The sequence below is a fragment of the Narcine bancroftii genome, chromosome 8 (assembly GCF_036971445.1).
Source record: "Narcine bancroftii isolate sNarBan1 chromosome 8, sNarBan1.hap1, whole genome shotgun sequence".
In the NCBI taxonomy this organism is placed as follows: Eukaryota; Metazoa; Chordata; class Chondrichthyes; order Torpediniformes; family Narcinidae; genus Narcine; species Narcine bancroftii.
In genome coordinates this window covers 25,604,822-25,630,940 of record NC_091476.1, presented here as the reverse complement: position 1 = coordinate 25,630,940, position 26,119 = coordinate 25,604,822, and the positions used below count along the sequence as shown (strand labels likewise).

Sequence of the window (26,119 nt, the reverse complement as noted above, 5' to 3'; positions counted from 1 at the left end):
GAGGGTGTCGTTGTCATATCAAACCAGTCATAGGTATAAATCCAGTAGACCTAAGTATGCAGGCCTATGGTGCCCTGGTACTGATGGAGATTGAGGAGGAGATGTTTTTACCAATCCTCACTGATTGTGGACTGAAGGTGAGGAAATCAAGAATCGAATTACACAGTGGGATGTTGAGTCCTATGTCTTGGAGTTTGTTGATCTGTCTTGAGTGGGTGGTGGTGTTAAATGCTGAACTATAGCCTATAAAGAGCATAAAAGATAAAATGTGCTCAATTCGTTACAAGTTATTGGTGCTTGTAATTTGGGATAAAGATATTTCTAAAACAAAAAAATCAATCAAGTCATGCCTGACTTCCATTTGTAAGTGTTCACTGTCTTTATTATCCCAAATTACTAGGAATTTGAGGGCCCTCTCTTGATGTTTGTTGATAGGGATGGGGTATCTTTTTGAAAACTTTTGGTGTATCATGCAAGCAGATGGTTGGAAATACGGGCACATGCTCCAAATGAAATATTGCAAGTACAAAGACGTTGAGCAAGCTACCACAAGTCTTAATGTTGCTCAGCCCATGAAGCAGAGTAAAAGATGGGCAGATGCGAGGCAAAATGTCATTCGTTGTTGTGAAAGGTGAAGTCAAGCCATTTTTAAGAAATACGTCTTGGTGGGTAAGATCTATCTGGATATCATCCATTTAAATAACTCAATGCCCTTGACTTCCCATGACCTGCTGAGTTTCTCCAGCACTTTTGGGCATACTTTTTAAAGCAACTTAAGGGGGGGGGGGAAAGTACCAGCTTTGATTATAAACATGGGTTTTAAGAAAGCCCTCGAAGTGGAAATGGTGGGATGTCGTAACTAGTAACTGGGCATTGAGGGCGATGTAACAATTTAAATGTCGAGTCGTTCTTTCAAGGGTAAGAGGGCGGACAGTTGAAAAGTACAAAGGAACAAAGTGTGGGGGGGGGGAGGGAAGAACGCGTTTAAAGATCAACATCCTCCCCCTATGTTGTAATTGCAATATCCTGATGCATTTTCACTAAAATATCCGACTTTCTTTGGCTGGAAGAGGGTGGCAGTTCAACCCCACCCTGGACTTGTCAGTCAACGCCCGCAGCGGATCTGAAGAAGGATGAAGGCAGCATTGCTGACGTTCCCTGTCTCACTGCAGATTAAATGCAACTAGAAACGAAAAGAGGGGGTTTGGGGGGGGCAAAACACATTTCAATATTGCCATTTGGTTTCCAAATGTGCATCGTCACGTTGGCAGATAGTTTGGAGGGTCGTGAGAGAGGGGCTCGGGGGGAAGGAGACCCAAGCCGGCGCTTTGAGGCGGTGCCCCGAGTGCGTGGTGCTCAATCCAGCGACGGGGCGTTGCCGCAAGGGTGGGGTTAGGGGCAGGCTGCTGTTACTGCTTCCGACAGGCAACCCAGCCGCCCTCGTTATCTCCCCGTGCACCCAGTCCCGGGCCATGAGAGCAACCTCCCGCCAGGAAGCTCAGTGAATCCGCCAGCGATCCGAGGGAGGAAGCAGCGAGGAGCGGCCACGGGGCAGCGCAGCGACGCCAGCAGCGGCAACCATGCACTCGGAGGTGGAGAAAGTAAGTGAGGAGCCGGGATGGGGGGAGCCAGAGACCCAACCCCGTGGCCAGCCTGCGCTCCATTCCCATTGCCCATCGGCGAACTGGTGGCCGCCCTGCCCACGTTCCCTCGCTTCCCGCACGGTGCGGGGCGAGGGTGGGTCCCCCTCCTCCCCCTCCCCGGGCCAAGGGGCGGCTGCCGCCTGCGCCCGCCTCCGCGCTCACAAAGACAGGAACTGCGGGCCAGCCGGGCTGCTCTTCAAGGCAGCGCACCCGGGTCCCAAAGCCCGCACGCGTCCCGCGGTCAGGCGCCGATTGACTCCGCACTGGCCAAAGCACCATTTTCATTGGGGATCCGGACGCTCTGACTTCTGCTTCCATTGCAGCAGTTCTCTTGTTGATGGGGGTTTGGTGTATTTGAAAAGACAATCATCCGTCCTAAAGTTTCAAATCGTGTTTTAATCCTCATCCATTAATTTTTTTTTGCCAGGTTAGTTTTAATAGAAAATAGCCCCTGTCGAACCAGTTATGAAAGGGAGCATACTAAAAGAAAGTTGCTTGACACAATTGGACTCTCCAATCCCCTAAGAAGCTGTATTTGAACAGCAAATTGAAAGTTGATCTACTTTACTAAGTTTCCATAACTTAGTATATAAAAACATTTTTGACCTTGTGTACTTAATGATAAGGTTTAGCTTTGCCTACTGGCATACCTTTTAAATTTCAGTTGGGTATGACGTTGTTTGATTTTTTTTTCCTATCAAATATGAACAAAGGGCCAAGGAAGTTCTAATAACTTGTAGGGCAAAATTCAGCAGGGCCCAACTTCTTGAAGGAGGACAAGGAAATGTCAGTGTCATTGATTTACACCTGTTAAGCTGCATCCAAATTTTCTTGATGATCTGCACATTCTGGAGAGCAACCTGCCACTGATCAATATGACTCCACCCCTCCCAAACTTGCAAGCATAGATTGTAAGTAATTCTAAAGTTTTACTCAACATTTTAGTCATGTAGGCTATTGGATTGACTCTTCAATTATCACAGGGATAATAATAGAAGGATTCCATGGCCAAAACTTTTTAAATGCTGCTTCTTGTAAATGTTGAGGTTCATCAGGATTCATTTAAATTTGTGCTTGATACCCATGCTTGTCTCCAATCAGAATATCCTGCAGCCTGGTCTCTTGTGGACAACTTGATTTTGCTGAGGTCGAGCTATAGAATGGAAAAGAAAAGAATTGGAGTATGTTTAATGGAACCAGCCAGTGAGTGGAAACACAAGAGACTTAGTCCTAGTGATTAGTCCCTGATCTTTCCTTGAAGTTTGGTAACTTTGTTCCCCTTGTTTTTCTTTAGTTCCTCTTTGAAAATTGCTACTGATTCCAATGTTCTTCTAAGAATGTGCTTCAGGTTACAAGCTGCTAAATTTAAAATCAACATGTTCACCACCCTTTCTCTTGTACCAATCATTTCAAATTGCCTTTAATTACTGATCTTTTTGTTGGGATAATTTTCTTCTTTCCTTATGATATTACACACCCCTGTAGAAAATCTCTCAACTATTTCTGCTCTCAGGACAACCCCAGCCTTTAGCATTTCATTGAAGTTGCTCATTACAGGACCTACCTGTTCTGTATCTTGTCCAAGGCCATGCTGTAACACTAAGGCCTAGAATTAAAAACTGACATCATGTGGGGAATTTGTGCATTCTTCCTAGAACCACAGCAATAGCTACTGGGTGTTAAGATCGGATTTGAGTGTAGCACCCTCAGTAACCATCTGGAATGAGATTGTAGATTATGTTCGTGATGATCGATTCAAGAAAGGTAGTTGTCGTTGAAGGAATATCATATTTAGGGGAAAAGTAAAGGTTGAAGATCATTCTAGATCAGTTATTGACACTTTGTCTTGAGCATTGTGGATTCTATGTTAGTCTCAAGGGTTGATAGTTACCACATTTCAAGGGCTGAATGTAGAAGATGAAATAAGGTGTGTTTCACAGAATCGTTTGCTTCACCTAACTTGGTTTCATACAGAGGTGGCATTTTATCACTTCATATATTTTACACAACAAAGATTACTTTGCAAAAATTTCTAACTCCAGAGTATTTTTTGAAGAATAATGAAACTTTAGCTTTGTAGTAAAATTATTATTGATCATGGAAATACTACTAAATGATACTGAAATTCATTCAAATTGGTGAAATGGCATCTTATAAAACAGAAGTGATTTAATTAACAGTAGTTACAAGGCGTAGTACGGTGCAAAATAAGATGAGTGAATATTGGGTTCTGGTTAGTTATAAATATCAAAAGTAGTATGATTATTACCATTGTAATAATCTGTTACTGAGAAACATTACTTTATTTGTAGTTATAAAAATTGCATGACAGGTAAATTGAAGGGGTTGGGCTACTTGTCCATGCTCACCTATTGTTTGTTCGAGTCAGAACTGATTTTTTTCTCTCTCTGTGATTGACAGCATTTTACAGAAGGTGGCATTGTGATCTTTCAAGAAATTCCACTAAGACTAGTGCAATTTAAAATGTCAAATCTGCACTGATTTAAAAATTTATAATCCTGATGAACCAGCTGTTGCATGGAAATTGGGTGTAGACCCTGGCCCAACTGTTAACCCTGGAACAAGGTTATTGGAGTATATTTCAGTATTCAAGATGATAGATTGTCAGGATGTCCCTGATATTTGCTATAGTTTGTTTTCATTTATTGCCAGGACGCTCTGTGGTGGGGAATGAATCTTAGAAAATGGGAACATTTCAAGCTGATAATGCCTGAAAAGGTGAGGGCACATTTTGCAAGGTCTAGCAATTGGCCTTGCCTTCAAGATGGCTTATACTAGAGGATTCTTCCTCTTCTATGGTTTGACAAACAGTACTTGCACTCGTTCATTGGAATACCTGGAATCTTATCAAAAGCATCTTTTATTACCGTCATATATTAATGTTCTGAAGAGACGAGCATATTTTTGTTCATGTTAAAGGCACCATAAAAAAATGGAGATTTACTTTTAAAAAAAAAACGTAATAAATATTATAAAATTAGCCATACAGCACGGTAACAGGCTTTTACTGACCACAAGCCAGTGTTACCCAATTAACCTAAAACCATGTATGTTTTTGAAGGGTGGGAGGAAACTGGTGCACCCGGGGAAAACGCGTGCAGATGGGGAAAACGTATAAACTCCTTACAGACAGCACCGGATTCTAACCCGGGTCACTGGTGCTGTGATAGCATTGTGCTAATTACTACACTAACTGCCATTGAATTTCTACCTCATCATTTGTGCTTTAATTGTGGCTGTTGGAGTTTTGTAGTTATTTTGCCATGTGAGCAGAGTGCTGCAATGAATAGGCTCAAATAAGAAAGGGGTGCACCGTGATAGAAGCCTTTGGAATAACGGGAGCTCTGTGTTTTTGTGTACAGAACTACACTAGTATCTGTTTAGTGAATGCTGACTTGTGCAAGAAAACGTTGCAGACCCGCAGTGTTGTCATTTGAAGCAAGATTAGAGGCCATTGCTTTTTGCAGTTGTGCACCTTGTTAATAACTGTAACTTGTCTATCACCAGTGGAAACCAAGGTGAATGGTATTTGAATTGAAGTTTCCTGGCGTAAATTGAGCTCCTCAACAGACCTTATGTATTGATTTACTTGAGCTCTGAAAGGCAATGAGTGAGAAGAAACTGAGGAACAATCCTGGCCTTGTGAAGCAACCTCACGGGCAGTCAGCCAATGGGCACCAGAGAGGTTATTTCTTGGTTGAAATTCTTGTTTCATCCTGAGGGGTTACTAGGCAGATAAGGCTGCAATAAATAGGGTTGGAAGATTTCCCACAGGATCTATAGTTTACATTGAGATGACATGGTGGCTTGGTTCATTAAATGAGTCCTTGAAGAGAAAGAATTCCCATTGTGCTAGGATAAGAAAAGTATATTGAGAAAGAAGTAAAAGAGAGATTTGGGTGGGTAAGAATTGTTAATGAATGTGTATTGGCATCAAACCTTGAGATCAATGATTTTTTTTGTCATTTCTGGTGGTAGAGAATGTTCTGAAGTCTTTTTTTCTTTCCTCTCAGTTGCCTGTGCCATTTAGGACTTTTGCCTGACCTCTCTGTCCTGCATTCCTGTTGGCCAGGAATCCCCTAACAATCCCTTGACTCATTGGAAAATTTGGACTCTTCCACCTGACTGTCATTTCTGTCAGGACGTTGAATGCCAAGAATCTTTTTTTGCTGTGTGCGAGATGTTACATAATTCTTGCTATCCTTTAATTGATTGAAATCTGCATTCTGGTCTTGGACATTTATTTTTAAATTCAGATGTGGCATAGTTACAGGCCCTTGTGGCCCATGACCCTGGGCTGCCCAAGTACACCCATGTGAACAATTGACCTTCTAACCTTGCACGTCATTGGAATGTGGTGGGGGGGTGGGGGGAAACAGGAGCACCCGGAGGAAGCCCACACAGACAAGGGGATAAGGTTTTCAAGGATTGCAGAGGGATTTGGGCTGCTTAGAAAAGTGGGCTGAAAAATGGCAGATGGAATTTAATGCTGATAAGTGTGAGGTGCTTCATTTTGGTAAGAAGAATCAGAATAGGACATACGTGGTAAATGGGAGAGCATTGAGGAATACAGAAGAGCAGAAAGATTTAGGAGTAATGGTACATCGTTCCCTGAAGGTAGAAACTCACGTGAATAGGGTGGTGAAGAAGGCTTTTAGTATGCTGGCCTTTATCAATCATTGCATGGAATATAGGAGTTGGGAGATGATGTTGAGATTGTATAAGACGTTGGTACGGCCTAATTTGGAGTTCTGTGTGCAGTTCTGGTCGCCTAATTATAGGAAGGATATAAACAGAGTGGAGAGAGTCCAGAGAAGGTTTACCAGAATGTTGCCTGGGTTTAAGCATCTGGAGTATGGGGAGAGATTGGACAGATTGGGTCTTTATTCTTTGGAGCGTAGAAGGTTGAGAGGGGATTTGATAGAAGTATTTAAGATTATGAAAGGGAAAGACAGAATGGATGTGGATAGACTATTCCTGTTAAGAGGAGGAAAGATTAAAATAAGAGGACATGAGTTAAGAATTAAGGGGCAGAGGTTTAGAGGTAACAGGAGGGGGAACTTCTTTACTCAGAGAGTGGTAGCCGTGTGGAATGATCTTCCGGGAGAAATAGTGGCGGCGGAGTCAACTGTATTATTTAAGAAAAGGTTGGACAGGTATATGGATGAGAAGAAGATGGAGGGTTATGGGCATTGTGCAGGGAGGCGGGACTAGAAAGGGGTGTTTGGTTCGGTGCAGACTAGAAGGGCCTAATGGCCTGTTTCCGTGCTGTAATTGTTATGTTATGTTATGTTACAAATTCCTTACAGTGGATAGCAGTGGATTGACACCCAGTTTGTTGGCACTGTAATTCTTTCTTCTCTTCTTTGGCTTGGCTTCGCGGACGAAGATTTATGGAGGGGGTAAAAAGTCCACGTCAGCTGCAGGCTTGTTTGTGGCTGACAAGTCCGATGCGGGACAGGCAGACACGGTTGCAGCGGCTGCAGGGGAAAATTGGTTGGTTGGGGTTGGGTGTTGGGTTTTTCCTCCTTTGCCTTTTGTCAGTGAGGTGGGCTCTGCGGTCTTCTTCAAAGGAGGTTGCTGCCCGCCAAACTGTGAGGCGCCAAGATGCACGGTTTGAGGCGATATTAGCCCACTGGCGGTGGTCAATGTGGCAGGCACCAAGAGATTTCTTTAGGCAGTCCTTGTACCTTTTCTTTGGTGCACCTCTGTCACGGTGGCCAGTGGAGAACTCGCCATATAACACAATCTTGGGAAGGCGATGTTCCTCCATTCTGGAGACGTGACCCACCCAGCGCAGCTGGATCTTCAGCAGCGTGGACTCGATGCTGTCGACCTCTGCCATCTCGAGTAATAGCATTGTGCTAACCACTACATTAACCGTGCCTGCTTAAATTTGATTCTAAATCAAAAAGGAAGAGATTTTCTTGGCTTCTAAACTGTCCTAATGAATTCTGCTTTCTTATTTCTGGGGATCAGACTACCCAGTGGAAAGGCCTTCATTAAGGTAATTTTGGTTATAGAATGAATGTTATGGTCTCAGTGCTCCTTGGAAGTCTTCAGTAAAAGTGACTGAGCACTTACTACCTCATAGTTGGTACAAGTAACAATTGTGTACATGTTGCTGAATTTGCCTATAACTATGCTAATATTTGTTAGTGACGTAGTTCTGGGAAATTTGACTTGTTCATATCCTGTTCAGTGAAAATACTGGATGGTCTGAACTAAACCTCTTGGCTCCTGTGAGGCAGAACAAGCCAAAAGTGTAACAAATTAACATTTAATTAAATATGAAAAAGTTGATTGAATTTGATTTAAAAAAAAAGGGTTTGTATTAGAATGAGGATTGCTAAGTTTGGCAAAACTGACAGTCTAGATCTTTGAATGATTGGAGGGATAGCATTCAAAGGGTCAACTGAGGGTCATCTGCCTGAAATGAACATTTTGAAGAAATGGAGCGGATTTTTTTTTCTTGTACTTTGTAATGGCGACCTAACAGTCACTCTTGATGGTCATTTATAGAGGATTTTGAACACTATCCCTCAAATCAATGATATTTTTATGAAAAGTAGAACAGACATAAATGGTGGGCCAAAACCCTTAGAGAGATATTAGCTCCAGTTTTGATACAGTTCTAACTTTAAAATGTCACACAAGGGTTGTAATTAAAAAATAGTGTCATGTTTGTAGTAAGTCACAAATACCCTGTTTCAAATGGCTTCAGCTTCTAGCTGTATGTTGTAGTTTGAAGCAGAGGAGAGTATTGTCTTGCTTCAGCAGACGTCCCACCCACCGGCCGGCAGTGCGGTAAGGGGTGTCATGTGACCGCTGACGAAGGCTGACAAGTGCTGTGGGCGGAAGAATAGACATTGGCTGAGAAAAGCAGCAATGCAAGAAGTTTTCTTTCACTCAATAAAATCTTGGGACTATTTAGAATAGCAGGTCAGTGGATTTAGTTTGCATGTAAATGCAGAGTGTGCTATGATATCTTCCCGTGTTAAACAAAGGCATGGAGAAACAATTCCTTAATAGTCTGGCTTTAAATCAGATTTCTGCTAGGCCCCTAAGGTTAACTAGTTCAGGAAGTGGTGCAGGGTTCTAAACCAGATTCCAGCAGCGTGCTTCTGTGACTGCTGAGACATAACATGACTTGAATGTCAGTATCATTCTTAATTCCCATTTTTCTTTTTGTTAAGCTCTTCTAACCTTCTGTCTAAATTCCTTTCTCTTTTCTGAGCTGCATCCTCAGACTGTTATATTGATTTTTTTTTAATTAATTGGTGTGGCTGTTGCCTGAATCTCACTTCTGTTCGGATATTTTTTAAAAAAAGTCACTTTTGGAGACACCTCCCCTCCTGGCATAATGTTGGGTCTGCAAATCCAACTTTGACGTTTGAGGTGGATTGGAGCACATTACGTGTTTCTATTTAAAACCACGGTGGGTGTGATTTGGAGAAGAAAGGAGTAAGTTTTAGAGATGGTGCGATGATGTAGTGCATCATTTCTGGCTGGCAGAAGCTGCTTTTGCTCAGATCACCATTTTAATTGGTAATGTATAAATCAGATAGCTGCGAGGTCAAACAAAACCTTATTCTTCTGGATGGTACCTCATTGTACATATAACCTCCTTGTTAGTGGAGGACATACAGTCATGGATTTAAATAGCAATCATTACATAGGTTTAGTGGAGCAAATGAATTCTTAAAGGAGTAGTGGTATTTTTCATTTCACTGCAACATTTCCTCAAATGTGTATGCCCCACTTTTGAATTTGAAGGAGATGTTTATGAGTATGTATTGGTTACTTTGGGTTTAAATTGCAATCATTTTCTGAGCTGGGAACACTGAAAGGCCTGGGTTCCACCTGCATCTTGGGATGTCTTAAAGTACTTTCCACATTAATTATTTTGGTGTAATTTATGGTTGTAACATTTATTTCAGGATGATTTGCATACAACTAGTCTGGGCAAACATTGGTGAGAAAAATATAGTTTATCTGTTTGTGGTTAAATATTGATCAGGACATGAAGATTTATTCTGATTTGAATAATGCTAGGGTCGTTTTGGGATTGGTTCAATATTTTATCATGGAGTTAGAAAGAGAGCACCTCTTAAGAATGCAGCACTTAATTTAAGACTACATTTTGTTCTGTGCTTACAATCCAAAACCATTGAGACAAATTAATATTTTTGAATGCCTACTCTCGTAGATTAGAAAAGTGATGTGGCACGTCCTTCAATCTGTCATGCAGACAACTTCACTGCAAGGATAAAACTTGTTATTGAGGATGGGCAAGCAGTTTTAAGATGGTTTGCCATCAGGAAAGAATCCAAAGTTGCGTGCGGACTAAGAATTTTCTGAACGATAACCAGGACCAGCAGTAGAGGGTAGAGCCCAGCATTTCCACATTTTTCTCAAGATTCTATTTATTGTGATATATACAAATATATTTCCTTCCTTTGCTCTGTAAAGGTGCACAAAGAGGCACCACTATCAAGAAAAGAAAGAGAAGCAAAAGTGTTCCTTCAGGGACGGAGATCCCTCCGTCTCCCCCTAACCTAAGTAGCCACACAGCCTCATTCTATCCAGCAGTGAACTCGAGCATGAGGCACACCTCCTTAAACACTGGTTCTGTATTCCTAAACCATCGGGAAACCTTCAGGAGCCTTGCTCGCCACCTTCATGAATCCAGGTTTCTGGAACTAGTCGCTAGTAGGCCACAACCTAATGCAAGGTCTTCGGTTGTTGAGCTGGAGCCTGACCCATCGATATGGTTTAGCCTGACTAGAGGTGAATATCTAAAACAACGTCAGCCATATCCATTCAATTCCATTTTATTTGGATAGAAAGAGAGGTGATCAAAGATGTAGACCAGCTACATCCAGGCATAAGCAGAGCACAGTTTCAACAAGAACTATGGTGTTAATGGCTGAGACAAGGCTCTGATTTCAGCCTATTAACAGCTGGATTGCCACAATCTGAGAGTTGTTTCTGGAAGTGCAGGTGCAGGCAAAACACATTTTGTGAAAAGGTTTTGCCAGGACAGATATGGAAGGAAGCAATTGGGTTGGAGAATATGAAACAAATAAATGATCACAGATGGCTTAAAGTTTCTCAAGTCCTCTCTAATCTGCTCCCTTTGCTGTCACAGGTCATACCTCCTTTTATTTCTTCTTTCATTGGTACTTCACCCATCCAAATCCACCAGTATCACAGTACTCTGCTTTTGACAGAGTCCCATTCATTGCTTATTGAACTACATTTCCACTATTTTCAGTTGTCTCAATCTTAACATTATCACCCTTGTACATTTGGCCACACTGACTGGCAAAAATTATTAAATTTCCAGTACATTCTACATTCCCCAAATGGCCTTTTGGCCGTTCATCCCACCGTAGTCTCTACTGTCCTTCAATGCTGGCAGCCAAGAATTTTAACTGCTGAGTGTATCTTCAAAATTCACAACTTTAGGACTCCCTATACCCCATTACTCCTTTACAAATGCCCTCAAAAAAACAACTTCTACTTTGGGAACCCTTCCCAAAATACCAGCCTCCCTCCCACCCCATGGTGCATTGCTCTTCCTTCATTCTTCTGTGTTAGCAGATTCCTGTTTTTACACAGCCAGTAATTTGGCCCTTCTTTTAGTTGTATGCTTGGAATTCACTTCTTGCCATATCTTTGACCTGGAAGTATATTCTAGTTGATAGCAGGTGAAAGGGGTGGAATTTTAGATTGCTGGATCAATGTTCCTCTTCAAAAATTACTGGCATGACATTGTTTGGTTGCTTTTGGTCGCTAGTCACCTCGTAAGCTTGTGCATCATTGTGTGCTGGATTTTGTTTTGTAGGAGGGACTGCAGAGTCATGGAGGAGTGTAGGACTAAACAACTTTATCTGTGTTGGCTTTGTTTGGCTACATCTACCTCCTTGAGAGAAGCCCATGCCCTCTTCACTCTGTTACCATCATGAAGGAGGCACAGGAGCCTAAAGACGAGCACTCAGCGGCACAGGGACAACTTCTTCCCTGCTGCCATCGGATTCCTGAATGATCAATGAAGCAGACACTGCCTTGCTTTTCGTACACTATTATTTTTATTTACATTAATGTTGAAATATGAAAGTCTGCGCCGAATTTGGTGACTTGTTCATGATAATAAATTTTGATTGATAATGTGTAATGGCTTGGAGTCACTTTTGCCAACTGCTGTTCTTACAGATTTCTTGCACATCAAGACAAGATGTTGAGTTTACAAGTATCTGATGCTATGAGCCTAATCTCTCTTAGAATTGCACAATTGATTTTTTCAAAAAAGAGGCAAAATAATTACATTTTTGCATAATTAGTGTCAATATTTACATCCTTGTTCTGATTTAACCCTCTGCTCTCCATCATTTCATACTCTGAGACAGCTTCCTCTCCTGTTGTCCCTGCAGCTTTACAAGGTTCTTTGTGAAGTATCGTCTCTCACTGTCTCCTCACTGTGGGGCCTGACCTGCCTTGTATTTCAGCAGATTTTTTTTTTGTTTTAGATTTCCAGCATCTGCAGTTATTTTCATGTTCTTGGTGAATGAATTCAGCTTTGACTTGATCCACATGGATTCTACCCCTCCAATTTGAGAAATTCTCTCCTGCTAATAATGGTGTAATATTCACGTTTGTTGTCAGAGTATATCAGATGCAACCCTGAGATTTTTTCCTGCAGACGAGTCAGAATTTACAACTTTTGATAGTCCAAAAAAAGACACAATATTCACATGTAAAACAGATTCAAAAAATGTAAACAAACTTTACAATACAGGGGGGAAAAAATCAATAAAGTGCAAAAGTAAGAGTCCTTTTAATGAGCCCCTGATTGAGTTTGTTCATTGACGAGTCTGATTGTGGAGGGGTAGTAGCTATTCCTAAACCTGGTGGTGAGTCTTGTGGTATCTATAACCTCTTTCCTGTTGGCAGCAGCAAGAACAGACCATGTGCTGGGTGATGTGGATCCATGATGATTGCTGCTGCCCTCTGACAGCAGTGTTCCCTGTAGATATTCTCAATAGTAGGGAGGGTTTCGCTTGTGATATCCTGGGCTGTGGCAACTACCTATTGGAGGGCTTTACGCTGAAGGGTATTGGTGTCCCCATTACCAGACTGATGCAGCTGTAGAAATTTGCCAATGTCATTCTAAACCTCTACAAACTCTACAAAGTCGAGGTGTTGACTGCTTTCTTCACAATGCCATTCGTGCAATGGGTCCAGGGAAGATCCTTTGAGATGGTGACTCCCAAGAACTTAAATTTGCTCACCGTCTCCTCCTCTGACCCTCCCAATGATCACTGAATTGTACACCTCTGGTTTTCTCTTCCTGAAGATAACATTCTTCTCCTTGGCTTTGATGATGTTCAGTGCGAGATTGTTGTTGGTGTGTCACTCAGCTGCATGTTACTCAGCCACTCCTATCAAAGATTTTCATTCGTTCTCTTGACAATCCCCTTTTTGCTGCCTGTTTAAAGAGTTTGTAAGTTTTCCCAGTTTTGATGTGGGTCACTTATTTAGAACATCAACTCTATTTTTGTCCCCATTGATGCCTCTTGACTTGAGTATCTCCAGAATTTTCAGATTTCCGGAAGATGCTGGTATTTTTGTGCAGCTCTTGATGTTATTAATTTTAATGTGCAAGCGTCCCACCCAATGAATCTGAAGCACCTGGAATTCTACATGAAACCTGATCTAGAATGAAGAAAGAATTGTAATTCCCATGTAAAAGTATCTAGTTAGACTTTTCCTTCCCCCTTTTCAACTATATTAGATGCTAATCCTATTCTTGACCATTAAGATGAAACAATACTTGTTTAATTAATTTCAAATTATTTTTAGCTGCGCTCTTCAATGCTTGGAGGTAGGAATGTAAATAAAGGTGAATTTTCCCATTAGATTAAAAAGGCTTACAACTGTGTGGCACATTCACATTTCTTTCACAAATCCTCGAAGGGCTTTACAGCCAGAAGCAGTCAGATTGTGTGAATCCAACTCCCACAAACATTAATGTGATACTATTTGAACATTCTGTTTAGAAATGCTGATTGTCTAAGAAATAAGAGTACTTCTGAGAAAAATATACAGTGTGACCTTTTGCATCCACTTCATGCAAACTGGGTTTATTTAGTGTTCAGCTGATGGATGTTGCCACCAATTGTGCTATACTTTCCCCATATTGTGTGGAGTGTCATCTGGATTTTGTATTTTAATCTCTTGGGCAACAATAGTGTAAAAATGCAAATGACACGGGGTGGTGGTGAGGGGGAGTGGATGGAAACTAGGTAATATTGGGAAAGGAAAACAATGAAAGATTTAAAACTTGCCTTAATTGTTAAATCACTTTCTGTTTACAGTTTTCCACAAATTCAACATCTATTCTTGAGTTGTACCGTTCACATGGAGAAAATCTGGAGCAAAAGAGTGAGGTAACAAGACTTGTGACGAATGTTGACATTGAATTACATTGGAGGATTTTTGTATTTTATATCTAAAAAAAGGGCACGTTGATGCAGAGGAAAAAAGTGAAATTTCTATTTCCAATGTGGAGCACGAATTAGCTATTCCAATAAACTAATCTTTCCAAAAACTGCTACAGCCCAAGTTTATTCTGTAGCTTGTTCAGTATTTTGTTATTCAAATGAGATGTGCTGATCTATGAGCATATCTAACTCTTTCCTGTAAATGAAAAGATTTATTGTCTTGAGGTTTATGAATACTGATTTGTTACCTCCTTGCTTCAAACATTTGCAGTTATTTTAACGGTCTTCTTTCTTATAAGCCTAGGCAGCATGGTATATCACAGCCCGAAGAAAATTATTTCCAATCTGATTTGCTACTGAATTTTTTTTCTTGGAGCAATAAAGCTAATTTTAATACATGGCAGAGATTATTTCACTTGGCTTGGAAAATAATTTGGACCTGTCTGGTTTTTTTGGGGTGGTTTCTTTGGGTGTATGGGTGAGGTCTGAGGGGTTTATTTTGAAAGTAAAGTCACCTAATCCTTTGCATCCTCTTTAAAGCTGACCATGTTTTGCATTGTCCAACTTTTTGTTTCCTCACAATGGATATTTTTGGTAAAATCAACATTTATTACCAATTCCTTATTATCTGTTGCGTTTTGTGACTTTAGAGGGTAGTTAAGGGTTGGCCATGCTGATGTGAGCCAAAGTCACCAATGAACTAGAACTTGCTGGTGTTTGGGACCAGATGGATTTGTATAGCAATCCAAGAGGTCATTATTGTTTATACCAGATTGCAAAATGATTAATTACATAATGTTCACATCCATATACAACTCTGGAACTGTTCAGATATTGCCTAATAAGTGACAAATGCCATATGTGCACACAGAGATTTAACCACTATTCAGTAGTATTACTGTGAGGAAGATCTTGCCATGAGCATCCTGGAGGATGAAACCATTGACCTAGAAACTTAACTGGACTAGCTGTATCAATACTGTGGCTACAAGAGCAGATCAGGGACTGATTATCTTGCAGTCATTGACTGGTTATCTAATTTCCCTTCCCCCAACCCCCTAAGGGCTGCCTGCTATCAATGGGACACAACAGGAGTTTGATTGAAATCTGCTCCCTTGCCTTACTGTGCCACACAATGGCACAATCCTTGATTGATACAATCCTAAAACTCGATTCCTCAATCACTGACACGTTGTGTGGTTATAATATGAATTTAAATGTCATGTTGACACCACCTCCAAAAAGTGTCGATCTCTTCCAGTGAAGGTTTTTTGGAAAGATTGACTGTAATGCCTTTAGAACTTAATCTCCTTGGGATAAGAAGCACAGTTTAACATTATGAATTTCGGTAGTTTAAAATAATGAGCCCATATTCCAGTGAGTGTTCCGTTATTATGAATTCATTCATCCTTTTATGGTCTGTCATTTTGTGACACATTTTGTGTTTTTGTGAAAGTTGCCGACGAAGAGCTTATTGAAAAAGCCCAATCGACAAATAGTTGCATTAAAACATTGGTAGAGTATTGACAGGCATTTATTCAGTAAGGGACATTGCGGCCCAATCTGACCTTGGCCTCACCCTGTCAACCTTGGGAAATAAGTGGCACCAATTCTGTTTTAAATTTATTTCTTTCTTATCCAGAAAAAAACTACTTTCCATAGAATATCTATTATTTTTACTTCTATAAAATTTGTGCATTTTGTGACAATCAGTTTTTTTTAGTACCTTGGAATAACTTGTGCTCTGTTCTCTTTCTAATCATTAAGAATCTTGAGGGTTGCCTTTTGCCTCCAGTAGTCCCATGGATGCATTCAGTCATCCTGTCGGTTCACATTCTTTGTCTCCCACAGGAAAGTGATTTCAGATTCTGGGTGATTCCAAATGCTTCCTTGTCTGAATATAGTAATAATGACTAGTTTTGGTCCAAAATCACTCTTTTTCAAGTCTGCAGAAATTTTTCCAAACTTTTATTGAAACTTGTGTATTTCAGTTGCTTATTTGCTTTAAAAAAAAACCTTTTGGCAGATTCAAAAAGTATGGAAGTTATCCATAAATAGTAAAGTTTTGTATTCTTTGTATCATTGGAATAACTTTGACAATCAGACCATAAATTGGCCACTACCTAGTGTAAAGAAATCTCTATCTGGCACTGAGTTTTCACTTGATTTTCTATCTTGCCACTAGGCTGCCACATCTGTTCTGACTTTCAGTCCACCAAATTTCAGGCCATCTGACCAGAGCATTTGTTGGTCAGGAAACAAGTGACCTTTTAATAATTCTGCAATACTATTGTAAGTTCATTCATAGAAATGTTGCAAAGTTATTACAATGGAAATGAGCAGCAAAACAAATGGAACCAATAAGAAACATTATTGAAGTTGTTCAGTGTTATCAGAGGTCTGTGCATGTTGGGTGAATGGTTGTTCTCAAATGCTAAAGGGTATATCACAGTATGTGAAGCATAGATGCGCCTTTTGTTGTGGACCTTTATTGTGCAATATATGGTTTTCTCTTTTCTAGCAGATGGCAACCTAGGTAATAACCTTGGTCAGTGACAAGAATTTCTACCAGTTGCACCATTATGCAAATAATAAATATCATCGCATGAATTGACATCTTGGTTCTAGGCCTGGAAATTGTGATGAATTAAAGCGGTGCGACAAGGAGAAAAGTCAGTTGGATCAGGCCCCATGGAGAACCATGTCAGTTTGCTACCAAACCCCTTGAGTCAATTATTCCATTGTACAAGAAGTCAAAATCATTGTGTGCAATGCAATTAGCTAGGCATGAGGAAACTTGCATAAATGATTCTTTGAAGGTACGGAATTCAGAATCGGATTGGGGAAAGTGAGCAAGTTAGGAGTAGGATTGATCAAGGATTTGATGGTTGGACAAAAGCAGCAGATGCTGGGAGTGTGAAATAACATAAGTCAAATAACTGGAGAGAGAAATGATGCTTCATGGGGTGCTGGTGTGAGGAAGGTCAGAGCCAGTGTTTGTATTAGAGAATCAATCAAGTTACACCAGCTTGGAGTTTGTTCCTTGGAGATTTTGCAGTATTTCACTGGATATGGTTTCTGGGCAAAACACTGGACAAAGAGATTTTAGTTTATCTATTTGGTTTTTTGAAGATACTGGGACATAGCTCAGTGTGTTTACTTGAAGGAAGTCTTGAATTGATCCCATCTCTCAGACCACTTGAGCAATTTACAACTGGAGAAGTAGATGTTAAATTAGCCATTGGTGTCATGTGGGAATCAAGTAACTGATGTTCATAACAATAACCAATGAATGACTTCAATCTTTTTGGTGATGTTTGTTTTGTTTAAATGTTGGGCATTAGAAGAATTCCTTTTTTGGAATTGGTAGTTGTAGAATTTCAGTGTTTTGTAGAATTTCACTTTGATAGATAATGTCTCTGATCATGCAGTATTATAAAGGTGTCTTGATTCTCTGGGGTGGCCTATGATTGTACAACCTTTTGAGGCCTTTGCTGTAAAGGAACTAAAGCCAATTCCATTTTGCTGCTCTGAAAATCCCTCCCACATTCTTCTGAACTCCAAGGAGTACAGCTCAAGGGCCATCAAATGTTCTTTGTATGCCAGTCCCTTCATTCCAGGAATAATTTTTGTACATCTTCTGTAAAGTCTCTCCAATGCCAACATATCCCTTCTTTAATAAGGACCCCAAAACTGTTCCTCCTACTCCATGAGGCTTCACTGGTGCCTTGTAAAGCCTCAACATCACATCCCTACTTTTGTATCCTATTCCTCTAGGTATGAATGCCAAAATTGCATTTGCCTTCTTCACCACCGACTCGGCCTTGAAGTTAACTTTAAGGGATTGTGCACAAGGACTCCTAAGTCTCTTTGCACCTCTGATTTTGAATCCAAATAATAGTCTGCCCTTTTATTACTTCTACCAAAGTGCATGGCCCTACATTTTACAACATTGTACTTCATTTGCTATTTCTTTGGCCATTCTCCTGATCGGTCTCTCTGCTGCCCCTTCACCTATCTTTGTATCATTTTTAATTGCCACATTTACTTTTACAGAAGAATATTTTAACCATTTTTCAGCTGGAGGAAGAAACCATGCAGTCCACCAATCTCGCCAAATAACACCTATTTAGTTTTTCATGTATTCTAATTGCATATGAAGCAGAAAAAAGCGATCACTGGAGTCAAAACTATTGCGTTCACGTCCGTGCCTCTGTCATGCTTCCCAGAATTGTCATAGCATAATTCTAGTTACTAAATTTGTAAACTTTCGTACTTTTACGTCTAGAAAAGAAACCATGGTGCATTTTCAAACATCTCTGCTTGCCTTTTTCTGTTAACTTCCTTCTTTTCATTAATCGGAACACTACAGGCACTTTCCAATGTACAAAACCTTGCATTTCTCAACATTAAATTTCCCATTTGTATTCAAAGTTGCACACAACTTTTAAGAATTTATATGAAATTTGGGTAACAACCTTCCTGCCCTGAATGCGCACCCTAATTTTAGTGCAAGTTGCAGATGTAACGCGGCAGCCAATCACTGAGACCACCCAACCGCCACTGCTGACCCTTGACATGAACCCACCCTGCCGCTGAACCCCAGGGAGGCTTCCCGGGCTGGTGGAACACTCACTAAAGAGTCAGTGGGCTCGTCTCCCTGGTCACCAGAATCCTGATTCCTCCCCTAGGCCTACCACACATGCCCACTGGGGAAGTAGGTGGAGGGGAGGATTCAGAGTCAGCGTCCAGTATGCCAGGGAGGGAGGGAAGAAGATAGGAGGGGTGGAAACGCCACAGAGCCTGAGGTCTGCGCTCCTGCCTGGGAGGCCACTCTCCTTGAAGCCAGGACAACGGATTCTTTGACTGCTGGGAGACAGTGGCACGCAGTTTGAGAGTGAGAGTTGGTGAGAAAAGTCAATTGGGGAAGGAAAGAAGAAATGAAAAGAGAAAGAGGAGGCAGTTACCTGAAATGAGGACAATTGTTGTTCTAATTTTGTGTTGAGTGAATTTATTTCCAGCCTGTGAGGTTATTTTGGGTCTGAAAATAAAAATAAAATTTTTTGATAAATGAGGATTTCTGATTTGTTTCCAATATCCTTGTTTATCCAAATTTTTAAAAAAATCGGATAAATGAGGATTTCAGAGAATCTGATTTTTGGATTATCAAAGTTGTTCCGTCTTAACATAAATTTGTAAAGAAGAACTGGTAATGTTTAATTTATTCTGTGACTTTCAAGTTTTCTTTGGATTGCCAACCCAGCTGAGAAATGTAGCTCAGTTTTGCACAGGGACAAAATAGTTACAGTCCCAGAATTGTGTTTTCTGGGGAGCTTTAAATGTTACTGTGCCAAGCTGGAGTTTGACGAAGCTGCAATATTTGGGGTGGATGATGTCCCAAAGATGAGGTCACTGTGGAAACAGACGAGTTTGTTGCATGGATTGCAGGTCCTTGTTTTTATGCATTGCCCTCCACCCTTCTCCCTCCTCAGCCTCCCTTACACACCACTAATCAAATGAGATGACATGTCTCTCTAAAACAGTAATTGTTCCAGTTGTGATGACATCACTGTTTCTGTTTACTGCCTCAGCTGAGCCTACAAGCCAAGGTTTTGTTCTGAATCTACAGATTTCTTTGCTTTCTTGTACAATTTGATCCACACGCTCTAGTGATAGAGATCATTTCAAAACAAAACTTTCATTATGGAAAGAAATAATTGAAGTTCCCAGTTTTTGTTTTCATTTTCTCTCTTTCCTGTACTGACTTCTTCGAATATCTGGGAAGTAAAATATTTTGGGTTTGGGGCCTTTTACCTTGCCCAAATGATCTGTCTATATGGGGCAAGGTGTGGAACTCTGGCCTTCTGCCATTCACAGAGGGGGAAATTAGTGCTGAAAATAATCTTGTCCCCTTCATTTTGCAATTTTGGGAATTGTTTTCATATTCTTCCTTGTGGGAATATTGCACTAATTTTTACAATTTCACTGGGACTATGGTTAACTTGGCCAACATTAGTGATCCAACAAGGAACCTTTCTATTCCATGCTATTGGAGATGTGTTAACTTATCAAGAAAGCTGGGGAATATAATATTTCATTCATTCACCTAGGTAACCCATGACAAATGAAATCTGTGTCTTCTGTAAAATTATTTCTTTCCAAGATAGACAGGGGTCAATTGTGTTTATGAAAGATCTCCGGGCAATCCTGTTTTTCACGATGAATTCTCTGCAGCCTATTCTCTCTTGCGTGTTGATCAGCTCTCCCCGTGATTCTCCATTTTGTTCCCTATTTCAGTGCTTTCAGTAGAGTGAATCCTCAGAAAGCATCTGGGCCCAGGCCAACCCTGGTGGCCTAGTCCTTAAACCTGGATAAATCAAAGGGCTAGAATTTTTGCAGCCATTTTCAACCTCTTGCTGCTGTGGTCCGAGGTCCTACCTGTATGAAAAGGTCATCTGTTATATCGGTGTCAGTAAGATATCCTGCCTATTGGCCTATGCCCACTTGCATTTACCATGACCAAGTGCTCTGAGAGGTTGATTATTGAGTAAATTGACTCCTGTCTTTTGGACCGTCCTGTGCCCACCTCAATTCACCTATTGTCACAACTGGTCGACTGCCAGTGCTTTCTTGTTCACTCTCCACTCTGCATTGGGTCACTTGGAACACAAGAATACCCATGTCAGGCTGTTGCTCATTGACTACAACTCAAATTCAAGTTTATTCTTCTCATAACTTTGCAAAGTACAACTGGATGAAATTGTGTTCTTCAGTCCTCTGTTTAAAAATGTGTCAATGCATTTGTAATTATAGCACAAGCGATTTTATATGAAGTACATATACAAAAAAATAAATATTGTTAAATAATAGTAGATTCTTGGAGGGAAGACACTATGTATGGGTTGTAAGGTCCTTAATGATTTTGTGAGCCCTCTTCAGACAACAATCCCTGTGGATCACTTCAATGATGGGGTGGGGGGGGGGGGAAGAAATCCTCAGTGACCCTCTTTTGTAGCCTTGTGGATTGACCTCCGATCCAATGGTCTACAGCAACTGTACCACGTGGTGGTGCAGCCATCCAATACGCTCTTGATAGAGCTGTCAAAAGTTGACAGGATGGTGGCCAGTAGTCTTGCCTGCTTCAATCTTCTCAAGAAGTGCTGTTGGGCTTTCCTGACAAGTGAGAAGATTTTGAGTGTCCAGGATTGGTCACTACTTAAATGGACTTCAAAGAACTTGGTGGTCTCTACTCTCTTTACTACATGAGTTAATGATGTGCATTGGAGGGTGGTTGTCCTTAATCTTCATGAAATCCACAATCATCTCCTTGGTTTTATCCACATTGAGACTCAGATTACTTTTGCACCATAACATGAGATTGTTTGCTTCTTCTCTGTAGCGACTTGTTGCTGATGAGGCCAACTACTGTTGTGTCATTTGCAACCTTGATGACTCTGTTGAAGCTGGATATGGCATTGCAGTCGTGGGTCAGTAGCGTGAACAGGAGGTGTGCTCAGGGTGATGATGCTTAATGTTCTGCTCCAACCTGGACAGACAGTGGTCTTTCTGTTAGGAAGTCCAGAATCCATTCAGAGAGAAGTGTTGAATCCTAGTGAGGACAGCTTCTCCAGCCTCTGGTAAATGATTGTATTAAATGTAATAATAAATATGAGGCATCTTTCTTCAGGTGGGCCAGTACGGAGAGGAGGAACAAGGCAATGTAGGTGAACTGAAACGAGTCCAGTGTCTCTGGGTGGCGCTTTTTGCGTTTTATCACCAGACGCTTGAAGCCTTTCATAAGGGTTGGGGGTCAGTGCTACAGGGCGGTAGTCATTGAAGCCTGTTGCTGTCATCCTGTGGTACTAGAATGATGGTGGCTGCCTTGAAACTTATGAGGATGATGGACTGCTGCAGTGATGTGTTGAGGACGTCTGTAAGGATCTCTGTTAGTTGGTCTGTGTAGTCCTTCGCAACCCGATGTTGTCTGGTCTGTGGCTTTGTGTAGGCTCACCTTGGATAAGTTTCTCCTCACCTCAGCCATGGTTATGCAGGGCTGTTCATCAGGACACGAGCTTTCTTTGACATCTGCCTGTTATTCTCGTCGAGATGTGCATAGAAGATGTTCACTTTGTCCGGAAGGGAGGCATCATTGTCTTTGACTCACAAGGTTGTCTTGTTCGTTAGTTTTGATCCTTTGCCACATGTGCCTTGTCATTTGTCTGTGGATCTTCTGTGTATATCCCCCTCCCCCTCACCATTGCCTTCCAAATTGCATGGGAGAGTTCAGGCCTGGCTGATCTTCGTGCCATCCTACACTCTGTTAAGGTAGCATCACTAGCTCTGAGGGGCCTGGACATGGTTAGCTCTTGTGAAGCATTTGATCTCAGTGACATTCTCCATGCACTTGCTGATGTAGCCAGTCACTGAACTCCTCGGTTAACAAGAATGTTGTAGGTGGCTGCCTCCCTGCAACAGCTTCATTCAATGGTCTCCAAGCAGTCTTTACTCCACCCCACTCCCCCCTCCCCCCAACCCAAGTCCTGATCTCACTACAAACTGGTGTAGTTAGTTTTACCAGCAGTCAATGCTAGGGTTAGCAGGGCTGATATATGATCAGAGTATTCCAAGCTGGGGGTCTTCTTCTTTGGCTTGGCTTCGCGGATGAAGATTTATGGAGGGGGTAAAAGTCCACGTCAGCTGCAGGCTTGTTTGTGGCTGACAAGTCCGATGCGGGACAGGCAGACACGGTTGCAGCGGCTGCAGGGGAAAATTGGTTGGTTGGGGTTGGGTGTTGGGTTTTTCCTCCTTTGCCTTTTGTCAGTGACAGATGGCAGAGGTCGACAGCATCGAGTCCACGCTGCTGAAGATCCAGCCGCGCTGGGTGGGTCACGTCTCCAGAATGGAGGACCATCGCCTTCCCAAGATCAGCCTTTGCTCCAGGGATGCTAGTGTGCATCCGATCTAGGGTGTTCTCTCCTTTGGTGGTGGTTTACATGCTATTGAAACCTTGGTAGAACTGCTTTCAGGATGGCATGGTTGAAGCCTCTAGTTTTCAACACCATCAGACAAGCAAAATGTGATCTAGCTGAGGGATCTGGTATCAGTTTGTCCTTCTGCAAGCAGATTCTCAGCTTCCTCATTGACAGACCCCAATCATTATGGATTGGCAATGTCACTTCCTCTTTACTGTCCATCACCATGGGCACCTCAAAGCTGTGTGCTCAGTCTCCTGTTCTTTTCATTACACACTCATGATAGGCCTGAAGTACAGTACTTCTTGGTTCAAAAACTGTTCATGTCGAATGGCTATCAGGCTCTTGAACCTTTTCTACTAAACCCAAAAAAGGCCGATTTGCACCTATTGAATCATTTTATTGCACTACTGTATCTGAATATTATGTATCAATCTTTTATTATTAGAACATGGAAGACTACACCACAGTACAGACCCTTCAGCCCATGGTTGTGCTGACCTATATAAATCTCCTCAACAATTCAAACCTTCCCTACCTCACACCCATGGTCCTCCTATTTTTCCTGCATCCATGTCCCTAAGAGTCTTTTACATGTCCCTATCGTACTAGCCTCCACCATCCTGGTAATGCATTCCAGGCACCCACTGCACTCCGTGAGGTCTGGGGTGGAGGGGGGTGGGGGAAACAAACAAAGTGCCCCTGATATCTCCCCTAAACTTTCCTTCCCTCACCTTGTTAAGATGTCCTTTGCTACTGTTGCCCCAGGAAAAAGGTTCTGGGCATCTACCTCTCATAATCTTTTAGACCTCCATTCAGTCACCTCTCATCCTCTTTGGTCCAATGAGAAAAATCCCTAACTCTATTCACCTTGCCTCATAAGACAAATTCTCCAGTCCAGCATCATCCTGGTTTATCTCCTCTGCACCTTCTCCAAAGCTTCCACAACCTTCCTGTAGTGAGATGACCAGAACTGAACACAATATTCCAAATGTGGTCTAACCAAAGTTTCCAAGAGCTGAATTGTACTTCATGACGATTGAACTCAATTCCCTAATAACAGAAGGCCAGCACACCATAGGCCGCCTTAACTACTGCATCAACTTGTGTGGTTTCCTTGAGAGATCTATGGATTTGGTCCCCAAGGTCCCTCTTCTTCCACACTCTTAAGAATCCTGCCATTAACCATGTATTTCTCCTTTAAGCTTGTCATTCCAAAATGCATTACTTCACACTTCTCTGGATTGAACTCTTATCTACCACTTCTCCTTCCAACTCTGCAACTTTCTATATCCTATGTTAACCTCTGACAACCTTCTACACTATCAAAGGCATCTCCAGCCTTCGTTACTTCTGTAAACTTATTGACCCATCCTTCCACTTTGTCCAGGTCAGGTTTAAAAATCACAAAGAGCAGGGGTCCCTGTACAGATCTCTGTGAAACTCCAGTCACTGACCTCCAAGCAGAATACATTCCATCGTCTACTATCCTCTGCTTTCTGCAGGCAAGCCAATTCAGAATGCACACAGTTCCATGGGTCACATGCCTTGTGAATTTCTGAATGAGTCTACCATGGGGGACCTTCAAATGCCATCCTAAAATCTATAACATCATATCTACTGCCCTACCTTCATCAATTTGTTTTGTTACCTCCTCAAACTCAATTAGGCATATGAGGCGCAATCTACCCTTCACAAACCCATGTTAACTATCCCTGAGAAGACCATACTTCTCTGAATGCTTGTAAATCCTGTTCCTAAAAGTCCTTTTCAATAGATTGCCCACCACTGACATGAGACTTATTGGTCTACAATTCCCAGGATTCTCCCTATTACCTTTTTTAAATGAGGGGACCATATTTGCTATTCTCCCATCCTCTGGTACTTTCCCTGTGACTGGGGAGGACTCAAAGATATTGCTAACACCCCAGCAATCTCTTCCCTCGCTTCCTGAGGTAACTTGAGAGACATCTTATCCGGTCACAAGAACATCAGTCAGAATATTTTTAAGATCTAGCACTTTCTCTTTTTTAATCTCAACATGCTCTAACACATAGCCTGTTCTACACTGACCTCACACTGACCCAAGTCCCTCTCTCTAGTCAACACTGTAGCAAAGTATTGTATTCATTTCAGACCTCCCCCAACCTGTTCTGCCTCCAGGTACATGTTGTCTCCTTTATCCTTAAGTGGCCCTACCTTCACTCTAGCCACCCTTTTGCATATGCATAGGATGCGCAAGTGTTTTCCTTATTCTACTTGCCAAGGCCTCCTTGTGCCCCTTTCTCACTCTCCTCAGTCCTTTCTTAAATTCCTTCCTGTCTTCCATATAATTTTCATGACCTCTTCTTGATTTTTGTTTCTTTGTTTCTCTTTACCTCTCTTGTCAACCAGTGTTCTTTTATCCTACCATCTCTTCCCTGTCTCGGGAGACAAATCTATCCAGAACTCTGTGCCAGCAGTCCCTAAACATCCACATTACTTCTGTGCTTTTCCATGAGAACATCGGTTCCCAATTTAGTCTCCCTAGTTCCTGCCTAATCCTATTGTAATTAGGCCTTCCTTAATTAAATATTTTACTGATTTATCTGCTCCTGACCTTGTCCATAGGTGTGGTCATTGTCCCACTATCTTTCCATATAGTAATTTAATTTACACCATTGTCTTTAAAGGATTGGCTGCAGCAAATAAGAATGTTGGTGCATATGTTCGTTGTACTCATTAATATAACACAAGGAAGGCTTTCAAAGCTTACAGAGGTATCTGGACCAACTGGAAAAATGGGCCATAAAATGGCAGATGGAATTTAATACAGACAAGTGTGAGGAGTTGCATTTTGGAAGGACAAATCAAGGTAGGACATTCACAGTAAATGGTAGGGCACTGAGGAGTGCAGAGAAACAAAGGAATCTGGGAATACAGATACATAATTCCCTGAAAGTGGCATCACATGTAAACAGGGTTGTGAAGAAACCTT

At 41.5% G+C, this 26,119-nt stretch overlaps 1 protein-coding gene across 11 annotated transcripts in view; it reads left to right on the top strand.

The window, feature by feature from the left end:
• The first annotated feature begins 1,084 nt into the window (after positions 1 to 1,084).
• Positions 1,085 to 26,119, top strand: part of LOC138740512 (Krueppel-like factor 8) — a 151,173-nt gene continuing 126,138 nt past the window's right edge. For 2 of the 11 annotated variants that reach the window (XM_069893260.1, XM_069893263.1), the window contains exons 1-2: positions 8,500 to 8,606; positions 14,045 to 14,116. Coding sequence is in view for 7 of the 11 variants with exons in the window: in XM_069893252.1 (XP_069749353.1) it covers positions 1,581 to 1,601; positions 4,317 to 4,382; positions 14,045 to 14,116 (159 nt within the window). In the remaining 4 variants the exon portion in view is untranslated. Of the gene's footprint in view, positions 1,602 to 1,816; positions 2,555 to 2,744; positions 2,847 to 4,316; positions 4,383 to 8,499; positions 8,607 to 14,044; positions 14,117 to 26,119 lie in introns of those variants that run through there. The other 9 variants (XM_069893252.1, XM_069893253.1, XM_069893256.1 and 6 more) reach the window with 9 other exon arrangements.